The sequence below is a fragment of the Xenopus laevis genome, chromosome 1S (assembly GCF_017654675.1).
Source record: "Xenopus laevis strain J_2021 chromosome 1S, Xenopus_laevis_v10.1, whole genome shotgun sequence".
In the NCBI taxonomy this organism is placed as follows: domain Eukaryota; kingdom Metazoa; phylum Chordata; class Amphibia; order Anura; family Pipidae; genus Xenopus; species Xenopus laevis.
The window spans coordinates 83,417,743-83,443,313 of record NC_054372.1 but is presented as its reverse complement, the minus strand read 5'-3'; the positions used below and the strand labels follow the sequence as shown (position 1 = coordinate 83,443,313).

Genomic DNA, 25,571 nt, shown 5'->3' with positions numbered 1-25,571 from the left:
AATTCAGATATTTTGGTTATTTCTCCTTTACATAACTTATAGCATAGTGGCATATATTTTGTTTAGTATATTTATCTTAAAGAGTTGTAGTGGCAGATATTGTCCTAAATGACTGTCCTTTACTGATGTATCCTCCTACTTATTAATGAATTATAATCACAAAATACAAATTTTTAAAGAGTGAAGTCAGAGATCGCCACAGTCCTCTAGAGTGATATACCGCCTCTCTCCATTCTTTGATTAATATACCCCAATATATATCATTGCCCTAAAGTAGCAGTGTTATAAATCTCTTTAGTGATGTGCATGTTATACTATATATTTGTTCTTTACAGTAATCTTCTGTTTCTAGGTGTCAGATATGGAGGAAATGACAATATGGGAACAGTACACTGCAACACTAATTCGGGTAAGCCAGCCAGCTTTAGAATCTTAGAATCTTGGTACTTTTTGACTTTTTTGACTAAGTTTAATAGCCAAATTCTGACTTATGTAAAAGAGTGACTTGTCTATCAAGACCTGGTTTAAAAGGGAGTGCAGAAAGCTTACTTAAAGATTGAGAGTCACGGTTCATTATGTCAGACTAATTTTATGCAGCTTAATTTTCTTCTACATATTTGATAGTGGAATATGTTCCAGTTATGTTGTATGCCATGTCATATAGGCAAATACAGAGCTGCTCAGTTATCATATAGAAGGCCCTACAGGCAGACTGATAGATAGGAAGGAGAGTGTTGCCATTCTGCTTGAGATGGCATAACCAGTAGCTCAATGTCATGTGAGCCTGCAGCAGAGGAGAAACTGCACACAGACACTAGTGATGTGCGGGTCGGGTTTTTCCCGACCCACACCTGATTCGCAACCACCCCCCCTTCACCTGCGTCCACCCAAGCCCGACTTCCAGCTTCCCTTTATAGACCCGCCCACAATGACATCACAGAATGGGTGTGGCTATAAATCCGAAAGTTGGAAGGGGGCAGGAGGAAGAGCTCGACCCGGACCTGCCCATCACCCGCAAAGGGGGGTGCGAAGTTGGCCCGAACCTGACCTACCCGCGGGTATCGGGCCGGCCCGCACATCACTAGCAGATGCTATGCTTCTCTTGCTTCAAGAAGACAAAACCTTATTAAAGGAAAACTATACCCCCCAAACAATGTAGGTCTCTATAAAAAGATATTGCATAAAACAGCTCATATGTAAAATCCTGCTTCATGTAAATAAACCATTTTCATAATAATATACTTTTCTAGTAGTATGTGCCATTGGGTAATCATAAATAGAAAATTGCCATTTTAAAAAATAAGGGCCGCCCCCTTGGATCATAGGATTCACTGTACTCACAAACATACCAACAAACCATACATGTTAGGTCACATGAGCCAATTAACAGACAGAGCTGTGTCTTTTGCTTCCACACTTTTTCCTGTTACAGTTACAGTTGAAGTATTTCTGGTAAGGTGATCTCTGAGACAGCACAGAGACCATCACGAAATGGTGGCTTAAGGCAAGAGATGTAAAAGGGCAAGATTTACTTAATTATATATTCCAGTTTGGTAAGATTCTTTAATATGCCACTTAATATGATATGAACTATCTGTTGCTTAAGTGTTTATTTTGGGGTTATAGTTTTCCTTTAACACTTCTGCATTAGCAGGCAAAGATCATGTCACATGACACTGTGTCAGTATCAGATTACTATGGGATCTGTATGAAAACACACATTAATACATATCTTGACAGAGAGAAAGAGAGAGAAAATGAGAGGAGGGTACAGAAAGGAATGATAGTATAGTAGTCTGATTTTGTTGTTTGCAAATAGCAGGTTGGGAGACAGTCTTAGGAAAGGTTCTGAGCCCTTTCAGCAAACTCAAACTGGAAAAAATCCCATGTGCGTGGGATTGTTATAAAGCTTTTTTTATATTCTGTCAGTGTATTTGAAGAACAACTGACAAAATGTTGTTAAAAATAATTGATTACTATTATGTAGTATTAGTATGTTGATGTCTTATAATACATTGTACATCACATAAACTTCTTTGGATAGCTTCATTAGTGAGATCAGATCAGACTTTTATTAGTTTTTGGGTCAAATAAGTCAATAACCACACTCACATGGCCAAGTTTGCTTGTGTTTCAGTCCCACTCTTAACTGGTCTAAAATGGCCAGTCCTCGGCCACAAGACTGTTACCCTGTTATGGAACTGGGAGGGTGATTATATGGAATGTAGTTCTGGTTGTAGTATGGAAGGCAAAAGTTAACCAAATTCATTCTGAGTCTTTACAATAGTGTGCCAGTGTTTTGATCCAGTTCCACATGTTTTGTACAGAAAATCTCTGGTCTTGGAAAAGGTTTAAGAGATCCTGACTAGTATGCTATCTATTTATTCTAAGGACCCTCGCAGAGGTTTTGGTATTGCAGTCTCTGGAGGAAGAGACCGTCCTTTAGGAATAGATGGAGACAATTCTGTCATTGTTTCAGATGTTATCCGTGGTGGACCAGCTGATGGTAGACTGCAGTAAGTGATTATAACTCTAAAATTTTGTTTCCATTTCTTGCTATGCAAGAGTTATGAACTGTGTTATGTTTTGGTTGAGTTTGTTTTTTCCACGATTTGGTCTCTTAGCATTACATCTGATTCCAAAACTCACAGGTTACAACCAGCTCTCTCAAAGCCGCTACAAATTGTTCTGTGGATTCGCCATTACGCTGTCCACGTTGGCGGAATTTATATCTTTCAGCAACTACATTTACTCTTGGCACGAAAAAATTCTTTTTATAGCAGTAAAAGCAGTTTCATAAGTATCATCAGGTAATGGTAATATATGGAATATACGCTGTCCCTCTGCTCCCAGGCAGTGAATAAGTAAAGCACGCTTTCTAGCAGCAGAAATCTCCCCTTGGTCAGCAGCAATAATATAATTTTCAAACATACGGATCCAAGCAGTAAAAGGTATAGTAGGCTCACCAGGGTTTGGAAGAAAAGGTGCAGGCTGCTGCAGAGGTAGAAGAGCCATCCTTGTCGCCATTTGTTATGTTTTGGTTAGCCGTGGATGAGTAGAGTATACCAATGCTTTATTAGCAGAGTCATGCAGGCATTACACAACAGTAACTTTCACTTTTAGTTTTAAGCTACCAGGAAGTATGCACAGTATAAGTCACAGCGCAATATAAGTATACAAGTATAAGAGCACAGTGGCATCTACAGGCCATTTGTATAAACACCACAAACTGCTATGTTCAAATCATTTTTATATTCATTGGGACTCATTTATTAATACTGGGCAAATTTGCCCATGGGCAGTAAACAAGCAACTAATCAGATTGCTGCATTCATTGTTCTACTTGCAGCTGGTTTCAAAAAGCTAATCACTGATTGGTTGCTATAGGTAACTGCCCATGTACAAATTTGCCCTGTGTTGATAAATGAGCCCCATTATCTTTATGTTGTTTGCAGGACTCGAGATCGCATTGTCATGGTTAATGGTGTTTCAATGGAAAATGTGTCATCCTCCTTTGCCATCCAAACACTGAAATCATGCTCTAAGAGTGCAAATGTGGTAAGCCATAATTTTAAAATGCCATGAAATGCTTTTAATATTAATAAAAATGTGTACAGTAAAAAGTTTTTTTTTTTTCAACATTGCACTAAAGCAAAATAAAAATGTTAGCAATAAAGGTAACATTATTTGCTTATATTTATTAAGTAAAACATATTCCACTGTGTTGCACAATAGAACAGGTGCATACAAACAAATACTTGATAAAGGTGTTAAAGGGGAAACTTCTGAGTAGAGGTTACAAACATGATTAATTCATACAGTGCTATACAATGAATAATATTCATCAATAGATAACCTTCATTCAGTTTCCTGAACTGAAATGGTCTATTCCATCCTACAACAGTTCTTCCTTGCAGCACACCACTTACTTATATCTGCAGGGTGCATTTATATCCCAGACTGCTTTTAGGCCAAATATACCATACAGGTTATATATATGGAAGAAGCAACATCAACTTGTTCTAGCAAATGCCTTTATCTAATTTTATTTCAGAAGTTGAAGCACAAGCTTTTGGGAACCAGCCCCTTCCTCAGGTGAATACATATTAGTGAACATAAACCATTTAAATACCTTACAAATCACGTGTTGCTATTAAAGAATCATATGTTAGTATCACATGATTTGTAAGGAATTTAAATGGTTTATTACATCCTACCCCAGGAGTTTAACATTTTGTCTGGGCAATGAAGTATTTGACATTTTGTATTCCAAGTTTGTCTCAATGACAGAATTGCAGAAATTCTGAGCTATGGTGAGTGCTAAAAAAACACTTCTCATTAACAAAAAAATTTTTGCATGTTGTCACCACAACAAAATGCAAGCGCAAAACACTACGGGGCTGATTCACTATGGGTCGAATATCGAGGGTTAATTAACCCTCGATATTCGACTAGGAATTGAAATCCTTCGACTTCGAATATCGAAGTCGAAGGATTTAACGCAAATGCTACGATCGTACGATCGAAGGATTATTCCTTCGATCGAATGATTAAATCCTTCGAATCGACCGATTCGAAGGATTTAAATCCAACGATCGAAGGAATATCCTTCGATCAAAAAAACTTAGGCAAGCCTATGGGGACCTTCCCCATAGGCTAACATTGACTTCGGTAGCTTTTATCTACCGAAGTAGGGGGTCAAAGTTTTTTTTAAAGAGACAGTACTTCGACTATCGAATGGTCGAATAGGCGAACGATTTTTAGTACGAATCCTTCGATTCGTAGTCGAAGGTCGAAGTAGCCCATTCGATGGTCAAGTAGCCCAAAAAATACTTCGAAATTCGAAGTTTTTTTTACTTCGAATCCTTCACTCGAATTTAGTGAATCGGCCCCTATGTGTGTAATTACCATTAAGGGAAAAGTTTAGCAACAAAACATAGAAAATTAGTGTAGATCAGTTTCAGGGCTCCAGGGCTGTGGAGTTGGTATATAAATTCTTTGACTCCGGCTCCAACTCTGTTTATTGAACCGCTGACTCCTCTGTTTTTAAAGGAACAGTAACACCAAAAACTGAAAGTGTATCAAAGTAATTAAATTATAATGTACTGTTGCTCTGCACTTGTAAAAGCTGTGTGTTTGCTCCAGAATCACTACTATAGTTTATATAGACAAGCTGTTGTGTAGCCATGGGGGCAGATATTCAAGCTAGAAAAAAGGCGCAGGTTACCCACCAGCCTTAGACCATGGGCCCATTCTCCAAGTCAGGACTGGACTGGGATTCAAAATTCTCCCTGGCATTCCTTGTACAAAGAGGCCCAAACAGCCCCCACGAGCCCAATTAATAGTTACTTTTATAGCATCTTACAGCAGCCCCTCTGGCATTTGCCAGAACCCACAGAACTCGAAACTAATTTTCTTCCACTTGTCACTCAATGTTTTTATTTTCTTAGTACTTTTCTTTACATGACATACTCTATTCTCCATCTATCTGGCTCCTTTCTTTCCATAAAGAATTCGAGAATTAACATTAAATTGTTACGAATGCTTAGAAGCAGGAAGTCCCACTGACCCCTGGGCCCACTGGGAGTTTTCCTGGTATCCTGGTGGGCCAGTTCGAAAATAATATTAGATAACACCATTGTATTGAACAGGGCTTATCTGGTTGTGCTGTATAACCTGTGCCTTTTCTGCTTTTTTCCAGCAGTTTGAATGGCTACAAAGCGGCTTATTTATATAAACTGCAGTAGTCTTTTCTGAAGCAAACACCCAGCTTTTACAAGTGCATACTAACAGTATATTATATGTTAATTACTTTAAAACTCTTTCATTATTGATTGAAAGAAGTTAATTACACAACATACAAGCCATTTTATTACTGCCAAAGCTCAAAAATATAAAGCACATCCGAAAAACAGTTGGAAAAACTAAAACAACTTGTATATCAATTGTACCTGACATATAGCTGTAGAATAGCTGTTAAATACAATACAAAATTGCATTGTAATTATTTTCAGTGCTTATATTTAAAGTTATTAGGAGTCGGTACATTTTTGGTGACTCCAACTCCAGATAGAAAAAATAGTTTCCGACTTTACAGATCTGGTATTATCTACAGTATATATATCAGTAAGTCAATTTGTGCATGGCTGTTACTGTAATTACTGGGTACATTACCTTGAGATTTACATTTTCTTGATTTATAAATGGCACACTGGGTATCAAACAAATGTTTGATTCCATTTATTGCAATAAACTAGACCAGTAACAACTAAATATTGGTAGATTTCTGAACAGGGACAAACATTGCCAAATTGCTACATAACCCCCTGATAATCTTAAACTCAGTAAAGAGATTAAAATCTGTAAATTTGTCTACAGCTAAAAAAAAGCACATATCTGTAGGGTTTGTGTAATAAAGGGCCCTATGTGTCATTTACTTTACCCCAGGGAAAAAGTGCTACAGTGCTAAATGGGCAAGAGTGCACCCCTATAGGACTTCCACCACGGGGTAAGCTGCATTGTGTTTCTTGTGCTGGATAGGAAATCTGATGTGAGGAGCAGACAGCAGCATCAGGTGGTATGGCTGAACCATGTCTTTACAGGGGCTTGTTGCAAGCTGCTCCTCCTGACTGGTGCATATTTCAACATATAAATGACATACAAATACTGGTAAATAATGAATATAAAGAGGACACTTCTCAGTATTTGTTACTGTACTTGGAATTTGTAGTATTATATTACAGCTGTTTTAACTTGCATTGCTGTGCAGTTCAACAAAAAAATTGCACAGCAGATGCAAGTTCCACTTCCTTAGGTACAAATCCAGAGGACAGAGAGCAAAATCAAATAAAATCGAATCGAAAAAAATTATGACCTTCAAGGGGATTTTTATAGCAGTACTAGCACAAGCTGGCCAGTGGCATTCAACAGACCTTAAGAAACTATTATCCAAAATATTTTGCAGATTGGAAATTTAAATTAAATCCCATGCATTTGTTATATACATCTATCGATTCAATATTCTATACAAAAACAATCTCCATTCTGCTCTTTTAGCTGCTTCACCTGCAAGCCTTGCCCACTGGAATACTGACATTCTTTTGTCAATATCAGCTGTGTCTTCCAACTGTTTAAATAAGTTGTGCATTTCATTGAGAGATTTTACTATTTCAATGATTTAGGAAATAGAAATTTACTAGATAAAATTACAGAGGAGGGTTCTTTAACATGTTAAGGAAGCTTTTTAGCACAATGCTTAAACAATCAACACATCTTTCATCATTACAGACTGTGAAACGGCCACGAAAGATTCAGATTCCTGTAAGCAATTCTATGCATCCAGCTTCTACTTATTCCTCCCATACCCAAAAATCCTCAGAGCCTGTCTTCTCGGATTCCTCAAGAAGAGAAAAGGATGATGGGCCAGATTCCCCTTTACCATGGAGAGGGAGATATGAAAGCTCAAAACAGGAACCTCCCGCGGACACAGCAAGAGGATATGAAGGGGATTCATCTAGTGGCCACAGCTCCCAGGGGTCTTTCACTCACTCATCTTGTCATGCCAGACATCGAAGGGGAAGAACTGTTGGTAGGGATGGGATAAATTATGCAAGGAGGAAGGTAGGAAGGGAATCAGGTGGTTCAGGGAGTGAAACAGGTAGGAGGTCCAGAAGAAGAGAGCGTGGCAGTGATGTGATGGACTCTGGCAGTGAGGCACGTGGATATTCCAGTAAAAGGAGAGAGACTGGCAGTGAAGTGGGGGGCTCTGGCAGTGAGATAGGTGAGAGATACCCAAATGGCCTAGAGCTGGTGTCTGGGTTCAAGAGATTGCCTATCCAGGATGTGCCAGCCAAACCTATGAAAGCTGTTCTGGTGAAACGTGCAGAAAACCAAGGTAAAGTCTTCTGCAATATGACTCCTTGTTAATTCCTATATTTCTACCAGTCAAAAAAAGAAAATTTGTAGCTTAAATATAGTTTTTTGTATTCAGACAGCTTGGCATCTTTGCTGATTTTAGTAGTTTACAGAAGCCTTTCTATTAATTTTTCATGCTCCTTAGACCACATACTCACTTTATCCACATGTATATGTAAAGCATTTACTTTTTATTTTTAATCTTCACATCTTAAATATCTTTAATATTTCAACAAGTATTAACCTAGTAGATAACACACCCACTAAGTTCAACCTTTTTGCCTAATTAGGGTCAGGGCACACAGGCAGATTCGGGGAGATCAGTCGCCTGGCAACAAATCTCCCCGAACTGACTCCCCTGCCTAATATGTAAATCACTGGCAGGATTTCACACGGATCGATTCATTTTCCGAAGTCGCCCACAGTTGCCTCACAAGGAAACTTCGGGAGACTTTGGAAAACAAATTGCTCCAAGTGCTATCCCACCGGCAATTTACATATTAGCCATCAGGAAAGCAGGGGAGGCAGTTCGGGGAGATTAGTCGCCCCAAAGAAGAGGAGATTTGTCGCTGGACTACTAATCTCCCTGAATCTGCCTGTGTGCCCTGACCCTTAAAGCTGCCTAACTACTAGCTGATCCAGAGGATCAGGAAGCAGTGGGACTCTCTGTGGAACTAACCCATAGCAACCAATCAGTTTTTGTTGCTATATGTCCTTCCTAATCAGGAATTGGTTGCTATTGGTTATAGCAAAGTCCAACTTTGGCACGGTATCAATAAATGAGCCTAACTGTGGGATGTCAAATTTCTTTTGACATCCCTTTTGACGTCTTGTGACGCTTGCTGTAGTGTTCAGTGGGTTGTGTTACTTCCAAAAGGTAGAAGTTGCTAGTTAAGAAGCAAAATGTGCTTTTTTCATCAAAGTGTGATATTTATTTTAAATTTGTGAATGTTGTTTTTTACCATGCTATAAAAATATAAAGACACATATGTCTTTAATTTAATATATATTGTCATGTAGATGTTATAGTATACCAGTTGCTCTTTTATGTAAGCTAAACTCTTACTCTTACTTACTCTTTTTGGAAACTATTTATAATGGGCAGTTCCAGTTCCAACTGGATTTTTTTTCTTTTGCCATTCATTCTGCACTTTTTAGTTTGAAACTGTAATAACATATAAGAAATGTTCTTACACTTCTGACCTTTCTCTCCATCTCCTCACAGAATATGGTCTAAAATTAGGTAGTCAAATCTTCATTAAACACATAACAGAAAGTGGACTGGCAGCTCAAGAGAAGGCATTACAAGAAGGAGACCTTATTCTAAAGGTAAATGGGATGTCATTGAACTTGTTTATTATTTGTATTATTATGTTTATTAAAGATACATAATGACAAGATGCAGAAATGTATCCATATATTTTGCTCTGTTGAATGTTTCCAGTAACATCCAGGGGCCCCATTTACTTAGTTCGAGTGAAGGAATAGAATAAAAAAAGTTGAATTTCAAATGTTTTTTTGGCTACTTCGACCATCGAATTGGCTCCTTCGACTACGACTTTGAATCGAACGATTCGAACTAAAAATCGTTTGAATATTCGACCATTCGATAATCGAAGTACTGTCTCTTTAGAAAAAACTTCGACCCCCTACTTCGATACCTAAAACCTACCGAGGTGCAATGTTAGCCTATGGGGAAGGTCCCCATAGGCTTTCTAACAATTTTTAGGTCGAAGAAAAATCGTTCAATCGATGGATTAAAATCGATTTTTCGTTCGATCAAACTATTTGCGGTTAATCCTTCGACTTCGATATTCGAAGTCGAAGGATTTACATTCGGCAGTCGAATATCAAGGGTTAATTAACCCTCGATATTCGACCATATGTAAATCTGCCCCCTAATGTCTGAAATTCTAGCTTTTTCTGTACTTCATATTCATATGAAGAGTATATTTGATCATGGAATAAAAAAGGGCATTAAAAAGCTTTGTCTAGTAGAAGCTATCAGAGGCATCCAAATACACTCTATTTATTCTATTGAATAACTCTGTAATTGTGTAATATAACTATGATTGCATTGTATAAAACTATTACTAGTCATATAAGCCTAAGGGAAGACACAGGGACTCACTTTCCATCACTGGCCAAACTTGTACCAGGGCAATTAGGGACCAATCATTGCTAGTAGAACAATAAAGGCTGAACTCCACGGCTCGCCAAGGACCGTTCCTTCACCATGCCGTTCCGAAGATAAAAGGAGGTGAATGAGAAATCGCAGGTAAAAACTACATATATCTGACTGTCGGATGAAGACACAGCATGCATTCAGTAGTCATACCTAGGTACTTACTTGCACATGTCTGTAATTGGTTTGATTATTTTACTCCCCCTAAAACATTTACCTAATAAAAGTTACATTTCAAAGTGGACCCAGACGTCACCCAGACGTAAAAAGCTGTATAAAAAAGTCATTTTCAAATTAAAATGAAATCCAAATTCTTTTTTTTATTAAAGCGTTCATATGTGTTATACACTCATTTAAAAATCTCAGCTGTCAATCAAATATTGCCTGCCCTTCGTCTATGTCTTAGGCATAGAGGCGGGGCAGGCAGTTACTTTCACTTTCCATTCAGGACTTTCTAGATATCACTGCTCTCCCCACATTCACCCCATTCTCTTAACCATTTAATTGTGTAGCCAGTGCATGGGGATGAACATCAGGTCCCCCGTTCTGGTGCACAAATAAGATTTTGAGATGATGCAAGGCTTGCCTTAATAACAGTGTCCATGAAATGGCTCCTACCTACTTGCTTTATTTAGGACATCCCAGACTGAAGGAAACAAAATTCAACTAATTTATACAGTGTAATTAAAGTTAATTTTGCTTGACTGGTGTAATAAAAATAGGATTTTGAATATTTTTTTTTGGGTGACGGGTCCCCTTTAAGTGAAATCGCTCCCCTGAATGCTTGAGTGCCTTTTGTATATAGTATCTGTTTTCTGCAGCCAGCACTCCGCAAACTTTGGTGAGTTTGGCCTCCTTAATCCATGACACAACCCTTTTCAAATTTCTTGATGGGATGGTGTTGCTTCATTATTAATTGGGTGCTTTCCCACCAAAAACACTGCATTTAAGATATTTGTTTACTGCACATTAGCACTTTGCCAAAGGCTAGGGACCAAACTGAAACCTTAATTTTAATCTGTTTGATTTATGTCTTGTCAGATAGATAGATAGATAGATAGATAGATAGATAGATAGATAGACAGACATATGTAGATATAGATAGATAGATAGATAGATATACATATGTAGAGATAGATAGATAGATAGATAGATGTAGATAGATAGATATACATATGTAGATAGATAGATAGATAGATAGATATATGTAGATAGATAGATATACATACGTAGAGATAGATAGATATATATAGATATATATATCCTTGAAACAGGTCCTAGCAAGGACCCGAAACGTTGGACATTGGTACAACACAATAAATACTTGAAGTTTTACATGGGAGTGCTGGTTCCTTGAATAAATGGTTATATATATTTTAACCATGCACCCCGGCTATATATGCTGAAAAAACGGTTGCCTTGTAGTGCGGATACTCACTGGACTGTGATTTGTTCTTCCATTAGATTAATGGGGTGACAAGTGAGAATATGTCATTGGCTGACACTCGTCGACTCATTGAGAAGTCAAGAGGCAAACTTACCCTAACTGTTTTGAGAGACAATCGTCAGTTCCTGGTTAACATCCCAGAAGTGAGAGATAGTGAAAGTGAGGAAAGAAGCTCTTCTCGAGAGGGTAAGAGTTGAATAGATCTATTGTATTATTATCAGAAACAACACGATCATAGTCTTTCTAGATTATCTTTCTAGACTATGCCTTGTCTCCCAGGTGATTATTTGCTCCATGGGATTGGAAACGTGGAAATAGTTTTTTACATAATAAAATTGTAGTTAAATTACATCAGAATACAGTATAAAAATTAAATAAAGTACTGTGACGTTAATAAACGTAACCACCAATCCTGCCCAGATTTTTTGTGATTCTTGAGTGCGAGTAAAGTGAATATTTTCAAGCACAATTTTAAAACGTTATCTTTATTTTAGTGGGAGTGGCCAGGACATTAAATATATCTGTATAAGGCTGCAGTGTACATGGAATACAACTACCTCATGCATTGATACAATATAGGGGGAAAACATTGTGTGATTGGCTCTATTAGACAATTCAAACATCTATTCCTACTTTAGTACAATTATGGGGGTCTGTTAGCCACAATGGTTGTGACATTTTCGGTTGGGTATTTTTTTTATACTGACTACTACTGTTCGGCTACTTAAAATAATATACATTGTAACGATTTTAAAACCTAGTAATTCCACGCAGCACTGTGTCTTCTGTTTGCAGCAGATGGCTACATTGGAGCAAGTTGCAGCAATAGTAGCTGTGTGGGACCTTTGTTATTTTTTTTTTTTATTGTTGAAAATGCATGGAGCTACTAGTAGCAGCTACTTGTCATGACTATAAAAATAGTGCTGATAATTTACTGAAAATTGTCTCTGTGTTTTAGCAGAGGCAAGTCTCAGCATGCTATAACAAGTAGCTGCTACTAGTAGCTCTGTGTGTTTTCACCATTAAGGTAGTATCAAATCTGAGCAGAATGCACAGAAGTATGAGAAGTATATGCATTTTTCATTGCTGTGTCAATTTTCCTAGATGCCCATGCCCTTCTTTCTACAGATATTTCTGAAATAGGTTCTGATGATTCCCTGCCACCATCTGAAGCTCCCCCACCCCCTCCAGCACATCAACAGAAGAGCTCATCTGAGAGTGATATTAGTGCCTCGTAAGTCAAAATAATTTCTGCTTTTAGTTACATATTCCTTTTCACCCTTATAGCAGACCTCAAGATTAATTTATTTCTCATTCATAAATTTTCCTTTCATTTGTAATACAGGGAAGAAAATGGACTGAATGGATCAGAGGTTGTGCAGAAAATGGAGAATCCTGTAGTTAAGAATGGTGAGATTCCCTAGAAATGCTTTTCTAAACAACTCATCTAATTTACAGCATCTTTCATGATTTCATGATTGTGCTAATTCCCACAGCAGAACATAATGAAGAAGCACAGGTGGTGTCCACATACAGAGAGGAGTCAGCAAATCCCAATAACAACCTGAAAGAAGACCTGAGAGCAGGGTATCTCCCTTAATCTGACTACACTTTTACTGTTCTGTACTCCCTAATCTTTTGTAAACAACACTTTTTTCTCATAGTTTTCACTTTTTCTTTTACTATTACAATTTGCATAATTTTATTGTATAGCTGCCTTATACAAGACATTTATAAAATAAAATTATGCAAAGTGTAATAGTTATACATCTTGTATAGCTATTATTTAGAGCTAAGTTAATTTGTCTGTGCTTGCTTATTTTAAACACTGGGGCATATTCAAAAGTTTGAAAGCAGAGATCACCAGAGAAAATTTCATTACCTAACCAATTTATTTAATCATTACTACCTCAATGATCCACCTCCCTACCTCAGGAAAAAGGGAAGTGAAGACTCTCCAAAATGTTGAAATGGTAATGGCTGAACAAATGGGTTATTTACCTACAACAAATTCTGTGTGTGCAGCTCCTGTTTGAATTTCATAGATATAGTGACATTGACAAACATCCAGAGAGTGCCACCACTAAATAAATTTGCATTTAGTTATTGATTCTCTTCCTGTCTTTTACCAGCTCTATTTTTAACCGAGTTTACTTCTCCCCAAAGGTACAGTCCTGATGCTCGTTTAATTCAGTTCATGAAAGAGAAGAGCATTGGTCTGCGTCTTGCAGGTGGAAATGATGTGGGAATATTTGTTGCTGCAGTACAGGCAGGGAGTCCTGCAGAACGAGAAGGAATTAAAGAGGGTGACCAGATCCTTCAGGTAATATTTATTTGCCTTAGGTTTTTTTGCTGTTATTTCACTACTCTACATAATAATGCACAAAACTTCAGTTTTAGCACAAATTATTCAAAGAAAATAATTTATGGACAATGGTTTGGAGGATTAAGTGTCCATCATAGTTTATGCATTTTATCACTGTATTAAAAGTGGTTAGTAAATGTAGTCATAACCTTTGGTGATAAAACCATGTGCTATAATTTGAATGTTGGACAACCTATTATTGTCTTATTGTTTCACAAATGCATATGTTACATTTACAAATGGATTTCTGCTTGCATTCCCATATCTGCACATAAGGTCTGCAACCAACAAATCTGAACATTAAAAATTAGTGTAACACCTACATGAGTCTAACGCCAACCTTTTGTCTAATAAAGTCGAATGAGGTCATTTACAGAGAATAGGGAAAGAAGCACAAAAGCTCTAAGGACACAGGAGTACATTCAGGTGCTCATTCAGGTAGCACTTGTTCTCCGGGCCTGGCTGAGATCTGCATCTGGTGCCAGAAAAATCAGGTGTGAAGTACAGAGCAAAGTGCCAGAGGTGCAGCTAAGCCATCCCTTTAAGTGCCTCTTTTCCCCTATGTATACACTTCTGCCAAACATAGTATAGTCATTGAGACAGCAGCTCCATTATGGATTAGTTTGCAGGTCAATTGCAGCTGGTATTTGCACTTTTGCAAGCTACCTTCCATGTTGGACATGAGGAAACTGACATGAAGTGCAAATACCAGGTGCCCCCACCCCTCATGCTTACAGCATTGATGAATAGAAGCAGAGCTATAATCATCAGGAAAGTCTCAGGTCCCTGTGCTTCATAACAGAGCTCACAGACCCGTGGCAATTCTGGGGAAGAGTAACTATACAAAATGCTGAAAAATGGAGATTGCAGACTTTCTTCTTTTAGTAGTTTGTGGAGTGCCTTCCTTGTTGTAATAGACCCCAAAAGTGTTGGTGGTGGACTCCTGAATTGTATGCTTATTACTATATGCTTATTGCTAATGATTACAACATTGCTTGTGTGTCAGTAACTTGTGAATGCATGCTGTTGATATGGAGTGCAAGCTCCAAAGAGACCAGTACAGCATGTCTCTGGCTGTAAGTACAAGGTTATGGTGGCTCTTTGCAATTGTCATTCCTATGTTAAATGGGCCCCAATGTCTGTTTTGAGATTGGAGATACCCTGATTATTGTGATCTCCATTGAGAAGGTAACAGATTATACATATTTTGTGCTTTCAGGTGAATGGTACAAGCTTCCATAACTTGACCCGTGAGGATGCTGTGCAGTTTTTAATGGGTCTTCCACAAAATGAGGATGTAATATTCCTTACACAAGGCAAAGAGGACAGTAAGTCGGAACAGAAAAATTTCATGCGTGCTAACTTTTTGTATATGTCAGCCTGCCAAAAGAATAAAAATATGTATATATAAAATAGCTCTTTTGTTTATGTAACCCTATTTCATATTCATATAGAAGTGTGGTGGTTTTAATTATTTTATGTTACAGTTTACAGAAAAATGATTAAGTCCAGTGTTGGAGATTCCTTTTATATCCGTACACACTTCGACTATGAGTCAGAGGCTCCATCTGGTCTGAGTTTCACTCGAGGAGAAATATTTCATGTCTTAGACACTATGTATCGTGGGAAGCTGGGAAGCTGGCTAGCTGTTCGCGTTGCCAGGGATTTAAGGGAGATGCAAAAGGGAATAATACCAAATGGCAGCAGGTAATGTCTGCTTTTACTATTACTGTACTATTACTTAGCTAACCCATGCCTTACCTCCTCCTTCCATTATTGTTTTGAAGGGCAGAGCAGTACGCCAGTTTGGAGACAGTCCTAAAGCCACAGAGCAACAGTGGACAGAGGGCAGAGTTTTGGAAATTAAGGGGCCTGCGTGGAGCTAAGAAGTTACTAAAGAAGAGTAGAGAAGATTTAACTGCACTGAGCAAGAAAATTAAATATCCACCATATGAAAGAGTGGTGCTTCGGGAAGGTTAGCAAAGTGTCTCAATGACCTTTAATGTGGTGCTTATTCATTCTCTTATGCTCTTATTCTCTTTTTAATCCATCTTTCATTACCAATTCTGTCTAATATTACAAAAGCTGTAAATCTGCATTTCATATATTTTATTTATACAGTATGTACCACTCATTTGCTTGTCTCTGTTTTCCATGCAGCAAGCTTTAAAAGGCCTGTAGTTGTAATGGGTCCAATCACAGATATTGCACATCAAAAGCTTTGTGCAGATTTGCCCCAAGAGTTTGAGGCTGCAGGTGAGCCTTTATGTAATTGTCAAATGTAGTTTCTTTAAATCTAAAATTTACACACACACTCATGTATACTTTTTTTCTTTTAATTTTAGAGAGTGTTACACGAGATGGAGAGACCTCTAAGGTCATTAAACTGGATATTGTGAAGGAAATTGCTGGAAAGGTGAGGGGTATTTACTAGTATTAGTTGTTAGGAGAGTTGTAGAATTGTAATTGTTATTCAGTTATTCACCTTTCTATGTTACGTTATCTAAATATGATATGGCATTTAATAACTAGACCAAAAAACACCAAAAAGATTTGACATTCATTAAAAGTCTGGTGCGAAGGTCAATATGCCTATGAATTGGTAGCAGTTTAAATTCCAAGGTGAGAGCTGTAGTAAAAAAAAAAAAAACTAAAAATATATAGATCAAGTAGATGGCCTGGGGTAAATGCTGCAGAGTTCACAGCTACTATTTTATTTATTTCCAATGACCTATGAAGGTGTGCACATGAGAATCCTGGAAGGAAATACAGTAGTGGCTTCTAACTTTGCTGAATGTACCCAGATTGCTTTTTAATTTAAGAAGAAATTATAGTTGCTGTGTAAATGTAGACATACTTTACAAAGTGGCCCTATTTACAATTCTGTCATATCAGAAAACTGAACAGCAAGATTTCCTTTTCAAATCATATATATGTATATATACTTTGTCTTACAAAGGAAGGAAACCTAACTGCACTGTTCTCTAAAAGGAAGATGACTGCCAAGGGAAAGGAAAACCTTCAAGGATTTTGTATGTTGTAACAATATAATTGTGGTTTCCATGTTTATTAATATAGTAGTGCATATTTCCTTTTGATAATTCGGGGGTCACAAACAGAGCTTTAATTCTGCCATAATAGAGTATATGTCTGGACTTCCTGCTGGAATGCCTTACATAGCAATAATTTAATTTTAATTAAGATTGCTTGCAAACGTGTTTATGCATTGGTTTTCTTACTTTATTTCCACAGAATAAGCATGCACTCCTTGAGATCACTCCTACAGCTGTAGAACATCTTAATTACATGCAGTTCTATCCTATTGTGGTATTCTGTAACCCTGAGAACAGGCAAGGAGTAAAAGCCATGAGGAAATGGCTGATTCCTGACTCGAGAAAAAGTTCGAGGCGTTTGTATGCACAAGCTGTTAAACAGCGCAAGAACTACTCTCATCTATTCACCGGTAACGTGAAGATATGTTCTGCTATAATCCTTTTCACCGTAGCCTTTTGCTGCCCTGTATATTTTTGGTTAATAGGTTTGATTTCAGTGGGTTTTATTGTTTTTGCAGCCACAATAAATCTGAGTGGAGCAAGTGACTCATGGCTTCGCAGCTTGAAAGAAATTATTCAGACAGAGCAGACAAAACCGATATGGACGACAGAAGATAAGGTAAAGCTTTATTAACTGATGTGTTATACAAAGAAATGAAAACAAAAAATCTGCAGAACATGGTTCAATGATATAGGTGGTCCATGCCTAATCTAATGTTGCAAACAATTTATTTTGTTAATCAAGGAGATTACAGTCACAGAGCCACTGGATCTCCTGGATGAGTCCACAGCTGGAGTCAATGACTACCTCAGTTGTGATAGCCGTGCAAACAGTGACTATGATGAAACCGATGCTGAGGGAGGAGCTTATACTGACCAGGAACTGGAAGAAGAAATTCAAGAACCAGCACTTGCCAGGTCTTCTGAACCAGTGCCAGATTACCAATCAACATATTACAGAGCCCAATCGCCAGATGAATATCCTTCAAAGTACAAAGATCAATCTTTACCTGAGAGAGACAACTTCCATGGAAACAAGCCATGTCCTGAAGTAAGTTCCAGCTTCAGAAGTTCTTTACTATCAAATGATGGCAACAGTACTCAAAAAGTGCCAACTGATGTATTGTGAACATTTTACCTAAACAGAATCCTAGAAGGACACACATATAGATATTTCCTAATAGATATGTTTAAATATATGTTAAGTTCAGTAAGATTTGGGGAAGGCCACCTCTTGTGGCCTCAGGCCCTACAACATCCCTTACTTTTGGGATAAAACTTATTTTGCAGTCATGTGTTTGGGTTTAAAATGTGTGTGTGTGTGTGTTTTTTTTTTAACTGTGTTTAAGACTCCAGAAACACACTAAACCTAATCCCTTGAATTTTTTCTTGCAGGAATCTCAAAATCAGCCACAAGGCCAGTGGAGTGCAAATGCCATTAACAGGTAAGTAAATGTAAAAGGCATAATAGTGTAATATCTGCTTTTTATAGCGGAGTTATAGCTAAGTTTAAGAAAATTGGGTGGATATAAGTGCTAATTAGGAAGATTTTTAAGAATCAGATATAGTTGTGTTAAGAATAATAGCATCACTAACCTAGAATGACTGTTTTTGGTAGAAATTATATTCTACATGGCAAATAAATTATTAGTAGGTGTAATTGAAAAACCAACAGACCCAACAGTCATGACATGCATGCTACTGATTCAGTGTAATTGAATCATTAATTGAGGCTTGTTTAAAATAATAATAGCTTGTTCAAAATAATTACAGTGTGGAGTTCAATTAGTTCCAGACATTGTTCAGAAGAACAGCGTACTTTAATTGAAAAGCACTATACAAGAAGTGTAGAAAAGATAGGATGATTAGCTAAAATGATTTCAAATGCTTTAAAATGGAAACTAAAACCTGAAAGACGAGAAAGAAAACAGAAAATGAACAATTGACAAAATGGAGAGACTTTGATCAGCTCCAGGAAGATCAAAGAATGTCAGAAGTTAACCTGTGAGTAAAGTTACAATTAGAAGATGCCTATGTGAAGCCAAGCTATCGGCAAGAAGTCCATGTAAAGTCCCATTGTTTAAAAAATAGGTTACAATTTGCCAAACAACACATTGGCTGGCCTAAAGAGAAATGGTGCAACATTTTGTGGACTGATGAAAGCAAGATTGTTATTTTTGGGTGTAGGGGCCACAGACAGTTTGTCAGACATAAATAGTGACATAATAAGTTAGGTTGAAAAAAGACACACATCCATCAAGTTCAACTATTAAACTCTATTTTAACCTGCCTAACTGCTAGTTGATCCAGAGGAAGGCAAAAAAAAAAAAAAACATTTGAAGTCTCTCAAATTTTCCTCAGAGGGGGAAATAAATTCTTCCTGACTCCAAAATGGCAATCGGACCAGTCCCTGGGTCAACTTGTACTATGAGCTTTCTTCCATGACCCTGTATTCCCTCCCTTGCTATAAAGCCATCCGACCCCTTCTTAAAGCCATCTAAAATATTAACCTGTACGACTGATTCAGGGAGAGAATTCCACATCTTCACAGCTCTCACTGTAAAAAGAACCCTCTGAATATTTAGGCGGAACCTCTTTTTATCTAATTGGAATAGGCAACCTCGTGTCAGCTGGAAAGACCTACTGGTAAATAAAGTATTAGAGAAATTATTATATGATCCCCTTATATATTTATACATAGTTATCATATCACCCCTTAAGCAACCCCCAAACACTGAATTTAAACCACAGTACACTGTGAAGACAGTGAAGCATGGTGGCGCAAGCATCATTTAGGGATATGTTTCTCATACTATGGTGTTGGGCCTATTTATCGCATATCAGGGATCATGGATACATCAATACATACATCAAAATACTTGCAGAGGTCATGTTGCCTTACGTCAAAGAAGAAATGCCCTTGAAATGGGTGTTAACAAGCAACATCTTGGTTCCAGACCAACAAGATTGACGTTATGGAGTGGCCAGCCCAATCACAGACCTTAATCCAATAGAAAACTTGTGGGGTGACATCAAAAATGCTGTTCCTGAGGCAAAAACCAAGAAATGCAGAAGAATTATGGAATGTAATAGGCGCCAGACGTTCAACACAGATATGCAGCAGTTCTCAGAAACATTGTTTATACAACTAAATATTAGTTCAGTGATTCAAAGGAAAGCAACATTTTTAAACATTTTTCAGTTCATACAATGTTTTTATTTGGAATAGAATGTGCAGTGTTCCCAATGCATTTGCATGTACGGAAATACAAGCTATTATGAGCTTTATTAACTTTTTTAAACACACATCTATTATTCTGAACAAAATGCATATAACCCTTGTAGTAAGCACCCTTAGCAACAGGGCATAGGCTATATTAACATCTACTGTAGAATGGGAGAAGCCCTTTGAGAAAAGGAAGAATGACAATATGGTGAAACTATTATATATGTATATATTATGCTGAACCACAAAAGAATGAAAGAATATTAAAGCATTTAATTTGTTTTCACAGAATTATATGTCATCAGTTAAGCAATGGTCTACAATATAGTAATAGGCATATGGTAAAACAGGTCTTCAAGGAGAGATATTTACAAGATTATGCCACGTGGAACAGGGAGTACTGTTGACCAGAGAGATATTATCCATTTAAAGGGGCTAAGCTTGATGGAAGTAGAGGGTAATTCTTCTCAGATCTCATAATGGACACTTTAAAAAAAAAGATATCTGTGATAACTTAATTTACCATCAGATATTTCTATAGAGAAAAAGGGCATCATTTGAGTTAGAAAAGAGATGGAATCAACCTAACAAACCAGAAATAGTTAACAACACTAAATTAGCTGCAGAGGAAGAAAGGAAGTGCAATAGAAACAATGTACTACTCTATTACTTTTTCCTTCTGTTTGTTACATGACTTTAAAGGGATACTGTCATGGGAAAAAATTTTTTTTTCAAAATGACTCAGTTAATAGTGCTGCTCCAGCAGAATTCTGCACTGAATCCATTTCTCAAAAGAGCAAACAGATTTTTTTATATTCAATTTTGAAATCTGACATGGGGCTAGACATATTGTCAATTTCCCAGCTGCCCCAAGTCATGTGACTTGTGCTCTGATAAACTTCAATCACTCTTTACTGCTGTACTGCAAGTTGGAGTGATATCACCCCCCTCCCTTTTTCCCCCCAGCAGCTAAACAAAAGAACAATGGGAAGGTAATGGGTAGATAGCAGCTCCCTAACACAAGATAACAGCTGCCTGGTAGATCTAAGAACAGCACTCAATAGTAAAAACCCATGTCCCACTGAGACACATTCAGTTACATTGAGAAGGAAAAACAGCAGCCTGCCAGAAAGCATTTCTCTCCTGAAGTGCAGGCACACGTCACATGACTTGGGGCAGCTGGGAAATTGACAAAATGTCTAGCCCCATGTCAGATTTTAAAATTAAATATAAAAAAATCTGTTTGCTCTTTTGAGAAATGGATTTCAGTGCAGAATTCTGCTGGAGCAGCACTATTAACTGATTCATTTTGAAAAAAAAAATTTTTCCCATGACAGTATCCCTAGGGTGTTTGTTAGGGATGCACCGAATCCAGGATTCAGTTTGGGATTCGGCCAGGATTCAGCCTTTTTCAGCAGGATTCAGCCGAATCCTTCTGCCCGGCCGAAGTGAATCCGAATCCTAATTTACGGGAAGGGAAATTGCGTGACTTGTATCACAAAACAAGGAAGTAACAAAAAATTCTGGCCGAATCTTTCACAAAAATAGTGGATTCGGTGCATCACTAGTGTTTGTGTATGTAAAGAGTTAATTTGTAAAATCCATGGTTCACGTTAAATTGCTATTACAAATTGTGATTTATTTTCAATGTGCATTTTAAAGAAATATTAGACCTTGTGGTTACCTTACTTAGGACCATTTGCAATACACAAAACACCAATTGTTTTTTGTGAGGGCAAATATGTCAGCCCTGACTTGCACTTTGGGGGCCTCTAGAAACAACATATCTTTTGTACTCTACAAATATGCAGTATCAGCAAAAACAACAGTTGTAAATATTTTGTAACACTTGCAAACCTAATTTATAAAAGGGGAAAGTTTGAATTTGCCTTTAAGTGCAGCACATAGAGGCATATATATCAAATTCTGCATTTGAATTCAAATTAAATTTGCTCCTTAGTTTTTAGAATATAACATTAGGAGTTGCCATGTTTTCTGCATTCATTACTGCCAGGGTTTGGTTTACTGCATAAAGGAAGGAATAGACGTGTGGCATATGGCTACCTCCCACAAGTCAGGATCAGCAGATAATAGAAGACACTATGGAACACTATACTTATAGCAAGGGTTGCCAACTGCCATGTATTTTACTGGCATGTGGATGCACGCTCCTGGTGGGGGCCCAAGTTAGCTATGGATTTATTTGCTGCCCTAGATATATTTGGAACTATGGCTAAATGATTAAAACACCCATATTTCCCTATTCTCATTACATGAGCTATAGAAGGACCATGATTTCCAAGGGGTGTCCAGGCCAAAGTTTGAATGTGGTTTGATTACTGTCTAAAGCAAGAACCATGCTGTAATGAAAAGAAATGTTGGAAATTAAGAATTTTGAAAAGTGCATAAAGCTTGAAATTACTCCAAAAAGGGATTTTCTTACCAGTAAATCCTTTTCTCCCGGGCCCGTACTGTCAGTGCAGACGTCTGGGGTTAACTCTGATCCCCTCTGAGGCAGGACAAAAGAATCAAAACTGTAACTCCTCCTTCCCCTATAACTCTCCTCCCACTCTAGTTTCTTGTTCTAAAGCTAGAAGCAGAGCAGACACAGGTAACAGAAATACATCACATAAATTAGTGGCTAGAATTAATAGCATTCAAAACAAAATATAACCGGTAACTGGGCCGAAAGGACCCTTGGCAATAGCAACACCTCCATAACAAAAAAGGGAGGGACTTACTGCACTGACAGTACTGGCCTGGGAGAAAAGGATTTACCGGTAAGAAAATCCCTTTTTCCCAGGGCGGCCCTTCTGTCAGTGCAGACGTCTGGGGACGTAAAAAGCAGTTTGTGCCCAGACCGGGAGGGTAGTAACTCATGCAGTAACAACTGCCTGGAGCACTTTTCTCCCAAAAGCGGCTTCTGAAGAAGCAAAAGTGTTTAGCTTATAGAACTTGGTAAAGGTATGGATTGAAGACCAAGTTGTCGCTTTACAAATATGTTCCGGTGATGCCATATTTTGCAGTGCCCATGAAGTGCTTACTGCTCTGGTAGAATGTGCCTTCACTCGAAACGGTACTGGTTTGTTTGCTTGATTGTAGGCAAATTAAATGGTATCTACTAGCCTTCTTGCGATTGTTCGTTTTGAGGCTCCTAACCCCCTTCTTAGGGTTCCATAAGTGACTAACAAAGCCTCTGTGCGCCTAAAAGAGGACCTCTTGGCATAAATCTGTAATGCTCTTACAACATCGAGATAATGAAGTTTGTGTTCTGCATAATTTTTTGGTTCTGAGCAGAGTGAACCACTATCTATTGATTAATGTGGAATCCAGATACAACCTTTGGTAGGAACCCCTTTGGTGTTCTAAAAACTGCCGTATCTTTGTAAAATATTAACCATGGTTCCTTAATTGATAAAGCTTGTAGTTCCAAAACTCTTTTTGCTGAGCAAACCGCCAACAGAAAAGTTACCTTGCATGTGAGGAACTTAATATCACACGACCGTAGAGGCTCGAAAGGCTCCCGCTGCAAAGCCCTGAGAACTAAGTTTAAGTCCCAAGGTGGTGTCGGATCCTTAAACGGTGGCTTGATATGCATTACTGCCTGGAAAAACTGTTTTACTTCTGGTAATAAGGCCCACTGGAACTGAAACAGAACAGACAGTACCGACGTTTGCGTCTTCAGGGTGGAGAGGCCAAGACCTTTATCCAGCCCTCTCTGCAAAAAGCTGAGAAACTGAGGAGTTGAACAATGTTGCCACCTTAAACCGTTGTCTTTGCACCACATCTGAAAAACTAACCAAATTCTTTGATACGCTTTAGACGTGGTCTGCTTTCTCGCCTTGAGTAGAGTACCAATTACTTCTTCCTGGAACCCTCTAGCTTTCCAAATCTGGGCTTCAAGTTCCACACCGACAGCTTCAACAATTCCACTTTTTCGTGGTATACCTGCCCCTGGGATAATAGATTCCGTCGCAATGGCAGCCGCCACGGGGGGCCACTGACATTGATATTAGATCTGCATACCATGTTTGACGTGGCCAGTCTGGTGCAACTAATATTGCTGGTACCTGGTCGTTCTTTATCTTTCTGATCACTCTTGGCAGAAGCGGAATGGGTGGAAAAATGTAAACTAGGCTGAATGACCAAGGAATCACCAGGGCATCTATGGCCTCTGCCCTCGGGTCCCTTGACCTTGCGAAATATCTGGGCAGCTTGTTGTTCTTGTAAGATGCCATAAGATCTATCTCTGGAATACTTAGCCTGTTTATTATGGCCTGGAACACTTCTGGGTGGAGTGACCATTCCACTTGGTCTATGGTGTTTCTGCTGAGATAATCCGCTTCCCAGTTTTCCACTCCCGGTATGAACATCGTTGAGATGGCAGGAACATTGTCTTTCGCCCACTCGAAGATCTTGGATACCTCCATCATGGGATTCTTGCTTCTTGTTCCTCCCTGACGGTTGATGTAAGCAACCGTCGTTGCATTGTCTGACTGAATCCGGATCGGCTTTGATTTTAACAGAGGAGACCAGTGACTTATTGCGTTGTAGACTGCTCTGAGCTCCAAGACATTTATGTGCAGGCTCGCTTCCTCCTGAGACCCCCTGCCCTGACAAGAAAGACCCTCCATGTGGGCCCCCCAGCCTGTGAGACTGGCGTCTGTGCTGATTACCCACCATGGAGGAAGTGCCCATAGGCGGCCTTTGGTCAAATTGTGACTGTTTAGCCACCATGTGATCTGAGACTTGACTGTGTCGGTGATAGCAATTGTTTGCGATAGGTGATATGTGGTTCTTTTTCTCTCTGTTGTCTAGTCTCAGGGCGGAACCTTCTCCCCTAAGGAAGAAATGCACTCTTCCCCCCCTGTTACATCAGTGATAATTTGTTTTAATTCTGGCCCGAACAAATGCTCCCCCGAGAATGGAAGGGCTATGAGTCTACCCTTCGAGGCATTGTCTCCTGACCAGTGACGTAGCCACAGAGCTCTGCGAGCAACAACCGTGTTAGGGGATGCCCGTGCTAATAAACAAATAATCTCCATGGCAGCTTCACTCATGAAATCTAGAGCTGTAGCAATACGTCCTAGTTCAGTCTGTAGTACAGTATCTTGTTCGTACTGATTCAGAATCTCCTGAGTCCAAAATTTTGTTGTACGAGCTAATCCAGCTATTGCTGTAACTGGTCTAAAAGTGGCCGCTACATTAACATAACGTCTTCTGAGATTATTCTCCATTCATTTATCCATGTGATCCTTGAATGTCGTGGCATCTTCTGTTGGAAGAGTTGTGTATCTAGATAAGCGCGATATTGCTGAATCTACCTTGGGAGGTTTGTCCCACTTGATCCCAAATTCCTGAGAGACTGGAAATTTTGTGAA

The 25,571-nt window shown here is 38.4% G+C and overlaps 1 protein-coding gene across 1 annotated transcript in view; it reads left to right on the top strand.

Annotated features, from left to right (window-relative positions):
- Positions 1-25,571, top strand: part of tjp3.S (tight junction protein 3 S homeolog) — a gene marked incomplete at its 5' end in the record, with an annotated part of 47,221 nt that overhangs the window by 17,153 nt on the left and 4,497 nt on the right. Inside the window, 19 exon segments of the mRNA NM_001086093.1 lie at positions 353-409; positions 2,392-2,516; positions 3,456-3,558; positions 7,288-7,894; positions 9,140-9,243; positions 11,564-11,732; positions 12,675-12,780; positions 12,892-12,956; positions 13,043-13,133; positions 13,713-13,869; positions 15,131-15,239; positions 15,399-15,618; positions 15,699-15,886; positions 16,072-16,167; positions 16,257-16,327; positions 17,164-17,374; positions 17,483-17,583; positions 17,710-18,015; positions 18,360-18,409. Of these exon segments, the coding sequence (NP_001079562.1) occupies positions 362-409; positions 2,392-2,516; positions 3,456-3,558; positions 7,288-7,894; positions 9,140-9,243; positions 11,564-11,732; positions 12,675-12,780; positions 12,892-12,956; positions 13,043-13,133; positions 13,713-13,869; positions 15,131-15,239; positions 15,399-15,618; positions 15,699-15,886; positions 16,072-16,167; positions 16,257-16,327; positions 17,164-17,374; positions 17,483-17,583; positions 17,710-18,015; positions 18,360-18,409 (2,927 nt within the window).